The sequence below is a fragment of the Mastacembelus armatus genome, unplaced genomic scaffold (genome assembly GCF_900324485.2).
Source record: "Mastacembelus armatus unplaced genomic scaffold, fMasArm1.2, whole genome shotgun sequence".
In the NCBI taxonomy this organism is placed as follows: domain Eukaryota; kingdom Metazoa; phylum Chordata; class Actinopteri; order Synbranchiformes; family Mastacembelidae; genus Mastacembelus; species Mastacembelus armatus.
The window spans coordinates 326820-336892 of NW_022872853.1; the positions used below are offsets into that span (position 1 = coordinate 326820).

The window sequence follows — 10073 nt, forward strand, 5'->3', positions numbered from 1 at the left end:
ATTATTGATTGTTGTTGATCATGTGATTGATTGTGTAAAATGTCTCATTAATTCCAATAAAAAACTTGAAATGAATCTCTGACTTACAGCTGCTGTTTTTCAAACCCTGGTTCATTCTGCTCTTCCTGTTATTACGTTCATTGATTTTCATTCAGACCAAACTTCTTGTAGTCTGAGTTTCTGTCACTGCGGCTCCAACTGGGAAACACAACATTCATCACAAAGTTTTAATTTCATCAGATTCAAATTACACAAGAAAACAGGAAAGTGGGGTTCATGTATGTGGAGCGCTAAAATAAAAAAATAATAATTATGAACCTTGTGAGATCAAATATTGGGACAAATAATGAGATTCTGCAGGTTAAACAAACAGAGTTCTGTCTCTGTGACCTTATGTTCTGAAAACTGTAGAGGAGGATGAAGGACGTCTTTTCTCAGGAGGAATCACTTGAACTGTGGTAGATCTCAAAAAGGTTTATGAGTCTGAACTTTTATTGGACTTTTATTCTGAAAATATTGTCATCAGATAAAAACACTGTAGTTAGTCTGCAGAGTTCGTTAACGATGATATGTGTTTTAATATAATCAGTTTCTACGTATCATTAAAAACACGTTAAAAAGGATATTTTATTTTGACTTGTAACCAGAGCTGACCTCTGACCTCTCAGTAGTTTTTACTTCCTGTATTTGGAGAATCACAGAAATATTAGAAATTAATGCAATCGGCTGTTTAAAGTCTTTAAAGGCAGAAATTAGTAAAAACGTCTGCAAACTGTTTAAAAAGCAGCTTCACTGAGGTTCTGCAGGTTCTGGTCCCCCTTTGTGGGGAACCAGGACTTAGGACCAGCACTGCACACTCGAGATCCAGACCCATCAGCTCTCGGGAACCTCTACGACAGGACCCAGAAACATCAAATGGAAACAGCTGCAAATGTTGGAACTCATGAATTAAATAACACACACCCTTCACCAACAGTACACAGGCGTAGGACCAACATTACTGAGCCGGACAGGTAAGAGGAGACAGACACACCTGTCAGAAGCTGGAGCCTACCAGATTCAGGTTCGACTGGTTTTCACGTCACTGGGTTTTGATATTTTGTCCCAGACTCGACTGTGAGGAGGTGACACTGTCCGCAGGTCACAGACGGCAGCACTGGCGAGGAGAATAAGCTGCTTCTTCTCTCCAAACGTTTCCTCTGCACATGAAGCTGGAAGGTTTCATGAAGCTGGAAAGTGTCTGGGAGTCGACCTGAAGTGGGTTCAGCAGGTAAGAAACGTGGACTTATACTGGACTGTGTTGATCTGTATCTGATCAGGGATCCATGTCTGACTGCACTAATGATTCTGGATGTTTTTAGGAGAATTTATTCTTCAAAGTTTCCATCTGAATAAAACCTGAACCTGAGAACTGTTTAACTGTTTTCAGGTAAAGTCTGTTTACTGACTGAACATCATGCAGGAAACTGGTCCGACAGCTCTGATCACTTCAGATGAATTTAACCTTAACGAGGAATTTAACCTCTGAGCAAACACCTGTTCTGAAAGTGAAAGTTCTTTCGTTGGCATGAACACAAGTTGTTTGTTTGACAAAGAGACGACTCTGGCGTCCCTCAGAAAACAGGAACTAACTTCACTGTTTAAAATGATATTTAATCAAAACTCATAGTAACTTGAGTCATAAGTTCAGTTGACCTTTTCAAGTAATTTAGAAACCTGGTCATTTCCCAGCATGCATTTCACTGGAGGGCGTTAAAAACAACCTGCACTTCCTGTTCCCTGGTTGTAAAACAACATGATGACGGTTCCTTCAGTGTAATAATGTTGGGTCCAAAGGTCAGAGCTGCTCTCAGGTCAGATTTTGTTACAGAGCTGAGACCGTCAACACGTTTGTTCTCTCTGCCTGTTTGTTGTTGAAGCTGTGGACGGATTTCAAGGTAACACCAGCAGGACTCGCCATTTCAGACGACAACAATGAACTAATCACAGTAAAACGCTGTACAGGACTGTGGCTTCTTATCTTACAGGTTTACAGTGTGAACGTTACTGCGAAGGTGTGGACTCTGCTATGGATCAGTGTGGGGACACAGACGACACAGTCCGTCCCTCTAAAACCAGCCACAGTGGGGACCAGGAGAGCCAGACCACAGCTCAGAGGTGACACTTCACTAACAGTGAACCACTTTAGCCAACGAACCTCTGATGGGTCCAAGACTTCTCTCATCAGATTATTCAGCTGGTCACAGTTCATCTGTTTTCAGCTTAAACCTCCTGTTATTGTTTCACATGTTGTTTGTGTCAGGATCCAACAACAGAGACCAGAGTCTCCTGTCCCCAGCTGTGTGTCCATGAAGAGTGATCAGTCTGCAAGACGTCTTATCGACCTGAAAGATGAACAACCTGCTGATGGAAGGTAAGAACAACTGAACTTTGTTCTTATCTGACTCAGCTGGGAACAGAAATCAGGTCTAGACTCCACAGTCTGTTGTAGGCCTGAATTAAGTGAAAAGGTTGATTTACAATATGGACACTACTAACAATATAGATATAGATATATACTAATATTATAAAAGGGCAGGTCTATCAACAGCAGACTTGGACAAAGGACGGACTCTTGTGTCTAGGCAGCTTCCTGGCTCCCCGGGGCAGGAATTAGCACTTTGGGGAAGACTTCGAGATGTTGGCCTGGAACGACTTCCAGCTCAAATGAGCATTGATGGGTTCAGGAAACTGGCACATACTCTGTTATATCTGTTCTTATATTTCTGCCAGGTGAGCTGAGGGACCCTGATCCTGTGAGATCCAGGTACCCTGGCATTCTCTGGTACTCTGCAGAGACCAGTAAATATAGTAGTTGTTAAGGAGGAACTCTGTCAATGAAAGCGAGAATATCATCCCTTCTGGTCACAAATATGAATCAGTTCAAATATGATTGTCTTCTTTTTCTTTGTCTGCCATCTTCGTTTCACCACTGGAGGAATTTGAACCTTTAACACGTGGTCCCAAGTTGGAGTTTTCCTTAAAGTTGATGTTTTCTCCACAGAGTTCAGGAGGAGACCTCAGAGGTCCACAATGATCAGTCTGCTGAGCAGCATCAACCAGAGCTGGACTCCATATTTATGGTAAATACATCAAACTTTTACTGTTCAAATACGCACACCACAGACTAAGTACTGAACTATCATTCAGGTCCCAACAGAGTCTACAAAGCCCTGCTAAGTCCAGAAGATGGACCACATGCTGGATTCTACCAGTTTAGATGTTAATTTTTCTGTTCCAGCTGCTGGAGGAGAACATCATCACTTTTGTAAAGAGCGAGCTGAAGAGAGTCCAGAGGGCCCTGAGACCAGATTACCCAGAATGCTCAGAGAGCCAGGGGGAGGATGATGTGGTTTTGGACAGTGAAGATGAAGAGCAGAGGAGCAGCAGGGACTCATTTCTGAAGATCACAGTGAACTTCCTGAGGATGATGAAGCAGAAGGAGCTGGCCGACCATCTGCACAGCAGTAAGAGGATTTTACATGATGGAGAATTTACTGTGCTGAACCACAGATCTGTGTCAGACCAGAGCTGAATTTAACTGATAGATGAAAAATAAACATGTAAAGGTTTATCTGATTTCTGAAGTATTTTATTTCTTGTTTGTTCATTCAGGAAGTCGTGCTGAAGTTTGCAAACAAAAACTCAAGTCCAACCTGCAGAAGAAGTTTCAGTGTGTGTTTGAGGGGGTCGCTAAAGCAGGAAACCCAGTCCTTCTGAACCAGATCTACACAGAGCTCTACATCACAGAGGGAGGGGCTGCAGAGGTCAATGAGGAACATGAGGTCACACAGATTGAAACAGCATCCAGGAAACCAGACAGACCAGAAATAACCATCAGACATGAAGACATCTTTAAAGCCTCACCTGGAAGACATGGACCAATCAGAACAGTGATGACAAAGGGAATGGCTGGCATTGGGAAAACCTTCTTAACACAGAAGTTCACTCTGGACTGGGCTGAAGACAAAGCCAACCAGGACATCCAGTTCACATTTCCCTTCACTTTCAGAGAGCTGAATGTGCTGAAAGAGAAAAAGTTCAGCTTGGTGGAACTGGTTCATCACTTCTTCACTGAGACCAAAGGAATCTGCAGGTTTGAAGACTTCCAGGTTGTCTTCATCTTTGACGGTCTGGATGAGTGTCGTCTTCCTCTGGACTTCCACAGCACTCAGACCCTGACTGATGCTACAGAGTCCACCTCAGTGGATGTGCTGCTGGCAAACCTCATCGGGGGGAAACTGCTTCCCTCCGCTCGCCTCTGGATAACCACACGACCTGCGGCGGCCAATCAGATCCCTCCTGAGTGTGTCGACATGGTGACAGAGGTCAGAGGGTTCACCGACCCACAGAAGGAGCAGTACTTCAGGAAGAGGTTTGCAGATCAGGATCAGGCCAGTACCATCATCTCCCACATCAAGACCTCACGAAGCCTCCACATCATGTGCCACATCCCGGTCTTCTGCTGGATCACTGCTACAGTTCTAGAGAATCTGTTGGAAACCACACAGGGAAAAGAGCTGCCCAACACCCTGACTGAGATGTACATCCACTTCCTGGTGGTTCAGACCAAAGTGAAGAACATCAAGTTTGAAGGAGGAGCTGGGACAGATCCACACTGGAGTCCAGAGAACAGGAAGATGGTTGAGTCTCTGGGAAAACTGGCTTTTGAGCAGCTGCAGAAAGGCAACTTGATCTTCTATGAATCTGACCTGACAGAGTGTGGCATCAATCTCAGAGCAGCCTCAGTGTACTCAGGAGTGTTCACACAGATCTTTATAGAGGAGAGAGGACTGTACCAGGACCAGGTCTTCTGCTTCATCCATCTGAGCGTTCAGGAGTTTCTGGCTGCTCTTCATGTCCATCTGACCTTCATCAACTCTGGAGTCAATCTGCTGTCAGAGGAGAAAACATACTGGATGTCCATGGTATCAAGACACAAATCTAACCTCCACCTGAGTGCTGTGGACAAGGCCTTACACAGTCCAAATGGACACCTGGACCTGTTCCTGCGTTTCTTCCTGGGCCTTTCACTGCAGACCAATCAGAGTCTCCTGCGTGGTCTGCTGACACAAACAGGAAGTAGCACTGAGACCAACAAAAAAACAGTTGAGTACATCCAGAAGAAACTCGGTGAGAATCTGTCTCCAGAGAGAAGCATTAACCTGTTCCACTGTCTGAATGAACTGAAGGATCATTCTCTGGTGGAGGACATCCAGTGGTACCTGAGATCAGAAGGTCTCTCCACAGATACACTGTCTCCTGCTCAGTGGTCTGCTCTGGTCTTCATCCTACTGTCATCGGAACAAGACCTGGACAAGTTTGACCTGAAAAAATACTCTGCTTCAGAGGAGGCTCTTCTGAGGCTGCTGCCAGTGGTCAAAGCCTCCAACAAAGCCCTGTAGGTGGATGAATATTCCTCATATCAAACTTGTTTTTTATTCCTAAAATCAACATTTTGAGATTGATGAATCACTGATTCCTCTGCAGGCTGAGCGGCTGTAACCTGTCAGAGAGAAGCTGTGAAGCTCTGGCCTCAGTTCTCAGCTCCCAGTCCTCCAATCTGAGACACCTGGACCTGAGTAACAACGACCTGCAGGACTCAGGAGTGAAGCTGGTCTCAGGTGGACTGAAGAGTCCCCACTGTAAACTGGAAACTCTCAGGTCAGGATAAAGTTGTTTAACTTAATTAAATTCTGCATATACTGTTTTAGAATCATGTTAATGAAAATGTTCAACAACTCGAGGATTTTCTTTCTTGCATGAACACTGAGGTCATGATCTTTTCCTAATTCCAGTCTGTCAGGCTGTCAGGTCACAGAGGAAGGATGTGCTTCTCTGGCCTCAGCTCTGAGCTCCAACCTCTCCCATCTGAGAGAGCTGGACCTGAGCTACAACCATCCAGGAGAGTCCGGACTGAAGCTCCTGTCTGGACTCAAGGGTCCACACTGGACAAAGGACTCTCTCAGGTATGATGGGCAAGAAACAAAACCTACTTGATGCAGACCAGCAGTTTGAACCACGTTGGACAGAAAATCATTCTGACTGTGTTTCTTCCTGCAGGGTGGAACACTGTGGGCAGCACAGGTTGAAACCTGGTCTGAGGAAGTGTAAGTGTGGATGTGATTGGACTGATGAACATCAATAAAGCATCAGATGTGTCAGATGGTAAACTGTGTCTTTTCTCTCCATCAGATTTCTGTGAACTGGAACTGGACACAAACACAGTGAACACAAACCTCAAACTGTCTGACAACAACAGGAAGGTGACAATGGTGGAGGAGGATCTGCCGTATCCCGATCATCCAGACAGATTTGACTACTGGACTCAGCTGCTGTGTAGTAATGGTCTAACTGGTTGCTGTTACTGGGAGGTGGAGTGGAGTGGGGAGGTTGAAATAGCAGTGAGTTACAGAGGAATCAGCAGGAAAGGACTCAGTCATGACTGCTGGTTTGGAAAGAACGATCAGTCCTGGAGTCTGGAGTGGTCTGATGAGGGATACTGTGTCTGGGACAATAAAAGAAAAAGCTACCTCCCTCCCTCCTCCTCCTCCTCCTCCTCGACCTCAGGCTCTAACAGAGTAGCAGTGTATCTGGACTATCCTGCTGGGACTCTGTCCTTTTACAGAGTCTGCTCCGACACACTGATCCACCTCCACACCTTCTGCACCACCTTCACTGAACCTCTGTATCCTGGCTTTGCACTCTGGGAAGATGACTCCACCGTGTCTCTGTGTTCTCTGTAGGTGGGAGACGAATCCTCTGGTTTGATGGTTTGTTAGTGGACGAGGTCTCACTCTGATTTATATTTGAGTCACAGACTTATTGTCAGAACAGATTCATGTGGATCTTTATCCTGACACCTGAACCTGTGTAGAAACTGCAAACAGTACTGGTTGTTACTGGGAGCTGTCTAACCCTCTGATAAACAAACACTTGTTAGACTTTCTCATGACCAGCAAAACAGGAAATGCCATTGAAGAATAATATTTGAGGAGAACCAGAGCCGATCACAGAATATTAGAAATAGTGGAATGATTGTTTATGGTGGAGAGACCGAAGCGTTGTAATAAAAACAGCAGCTAATTTTTAATATTTCCAGACGGTTCACGTCTCAGGAACCAGCTTCAGTCTTCACATGCTACATGAGAAGAAACTCAGACTGATTATTTCTGTATTACTGATTTCTAACTGTTATTGCTGTCAGTGTCTGCATTTACTGAATAAAGTACATTAGTTGTAGTTTTGTTGTTTTTATTACACTTTGAAACAGGATACCCGTTGGTCGGTTGGTTTTCTTCATTATCCACCAGTTCTGTCAAGAATCAGCCACGACAGCAGCAAACTGGATGTTGGGTTTGGGTTTGCTGATCAGATGTGACCAGCAGAGATCCACACTTAGGGTCTCAGGGTGTGCTCACACTGGGCACAGCTCCCACTTCCTTGTACTCTTGCTGCACTTGACACAATCCAGGCCAGAACATGAGACGTTACCACCATAACGTTGAAGAGAAGCAGTCTGGACCAGCTCACAGCTCAAGTCCAACTAACGGGCTCAGCACAAAGCACCGGGACTAGACTGGGGGTCAAACGTGTGGGCACCCTCAGAAAGATAAAAATCTCTTCCTAAAGACCCTCCCAGACTAAACCTTGTCGCTCTTCAAAGACCTCAGGTGTTTTTCCATCAGCGAAGCTTACCTGGTTCCTGTACCTGATCAGGTTATGTCTGCCTCACATCCAAACCTCTGAGGCCTCATCAGGCAGCTTCAGGTGAGAGTCCCGGCCGCCCAGGTGTCGTCTCCTTCACTGTCATTATATCATCAGTGTCTTCACACACAGTGAAGCAGAGTCAGAGCTGTGGACGTTCATGCTTCAGTGACTCCTCTCTGCTCCTGCAGTCCAGACACGAATCATCACAGGCTCAGAGAGAGTGAAGCTGCAGAGCTGAAACACAAAACCAAAGAGCGAACGTTCGTCAGATTATCAGATTATTAGACTTATTTAAATTTATTTCAGCTGGTTTTTATTGGGGTTCATGGCAGAGATGTACTCTCAGTACTGGAACACAGCTCTGGGGCACAGACCGGACTACAGGAGACACACAGTGAGTATCACAGTTTATTATGTTGATGTAAAAACTGTCAGGATCCATCAACACAGATGGGCCTCAGCTCCTATCAAATTAAAAGCCTCATTATTATGTTCTGGCTGCTGCACTGGAGCATTTGGAGCTAATTTGAAGTACTTTATGTACCGCTGGGTAGCTGACGTTAACTACCTTATATACTTCTAATTTGAAGTACTTTATATACCGCTGGGTATCTGACGTTGACTACCTCATGTACTTCTAATTTGACGTACTTTATATACCGCTGGGTAGCTGACGTTAACTACCTTATATACTTCTAATTTGAAGTACTTTATGTACCGCTGGGTAGCTGACGTTAACTACCTTATATACTTCTAGTTTGAAGTACTTTATATACTGCTGGGTAGCTGACGTTAACTACATTATATACTTCTAATTTGAAGTACTTTATGTACCGCTGGGTAGCTGACGTTAACTACCTTATATACTTCTAATTTGAAGTACTTTATATACTGCTGGGTAGCTGCCGTTAACTACCTTATATACTTCTAATTTGAAGTACTTTATATACCGCTGGGTAGCTGACGTTAACTACCTTATATACTTCTAATTTGAAGTACTTTATATACCGCTGGGTAGCTGACGTTAACTACCTTATATACTTCTAATTTGAAGTACTTTATATACCGCTGGGTAGCTGACGTTAACTACCTTATATACTTCTAATTTGAAGTACTTTATATACTGCTGGGTAGCTGACGTTAACTACATTATATACTTCTAATTTGAAGTACTTTATGTACCGCTGGGTAGCTGACGTTAACTACCTTATATACTTCTAATTTGAAGTACTTTATATACCGCCGGGTAGCTGACGTTAACTACCTTATATACTTCTAATTTGAAGTACTTTATGTACCGCTGGGTAGCTGACGTTAACTACCTTATATACTTCTAGTTTGAAGTACTTTATATACTGCTGGGTAGCTGACGTTAACTACATTATATACTTCTAATTTGAAGTACTTTATGTACCGCTGGGTAGCTGACGTTAACTACCTTATATACTTCTAATTTGAAGTACTTTATATACTGCTGGGTAGCTGCCGTTAACTACCTTATATACTTCTAATTTGAAGTACTTTATATACCGCTGGGTAGCTGACGTTAACTACCTTATATACTTCTAATTTGAAGTACTTTACGTATTGCTGGGTAGCTGACGTTAACTACCTTATATACTTCTAATTTGAAGTACTTTATATACCGCCGGGTAGCTGACGTTAACTACCTTATATACTTCTAATTTGAAGTACTTTATATACCACTGGGTAGCTGACTTTAACTACCTTATATACTTCTAATTTGAAGTACTTTATATACTGCTGGGTAGCTGCCGTTAACTACCTTATATACTTCTAATTTGAAGTACTTTATATACCGCTGGGTAGCTGACGTTAACTACCTTATATACTTCTAATTTGAAGTACTTTACGTATTGCTGGGTAGCTGACGTTAACTACCTTATATACTTCTAATTTGAAGTACTTTATATACCGCCGGGTAGCTGACGTTAACTACCTTATATACTTCTAATTTGAAGTACTTTAGATACCGCCGGGTAGCTGACGTTAACTATCTTATATACTTCTAATTTGAAGTACTTTATGTATTGCTGGGTAGCTGACGTTAACTACCTTATATACTTCTAATTTGAAGTACTTTATATACCGCTGGGTATCTGATGTTAACTACCTTATATACTTCTAATTTGAAGTACTTTATATACCGCTGGGTAGCTGACGTTAACTACCTTATATACTTCTAATTTGAAGTACTTCATATACCGCTGGGTATCTGATGTTAACTACCTTATATACTTCTAATTTGAAGTACTTTATATACCGCTGGGTATCTGATGTTAACTGCCTTATATACTTCTAAT

General features: G+C 43.2%; 1 protein-coding gene across 1 annotated transcript; it reads left to right on the plus strand.

Annotated features, from left to right (window-relative positions):
- The first annotated feature begins 1138 nt into the window (after positions 1 to 1138).
- LOC113131248 (NLR family CARD domain-containing protein 3-like) lies at positions 1139 to 7281 on the plus strand. Its single transcript, XM_026308309.1, has 10 exons — positions 1139 to 1270; positions 2028 to 2157; positions 2303 to 2413; positions 3044 to 3122; positions 3281 to 3506; positions 3655 to 5440; positions 5530 to 5703; positions 5838 to 6008; positions 6103 to 6149; positions 6235 to 7281. The coding sequence occupies exons 2-10, from the start codon at positions 2069 to 2071 to the stop codon at positions 6783 to 6785; spliced, it is 3234 nt and encodes a 1077-aa protein (XP_026164094.1). The 5' UTR covers positions 1139 to 1270; positions 2028 to 2068; the 3' UTR covers positions 6786 to 7281.
- Positions 7282 to 10073: the final 2792 nt, after the last annotated feature.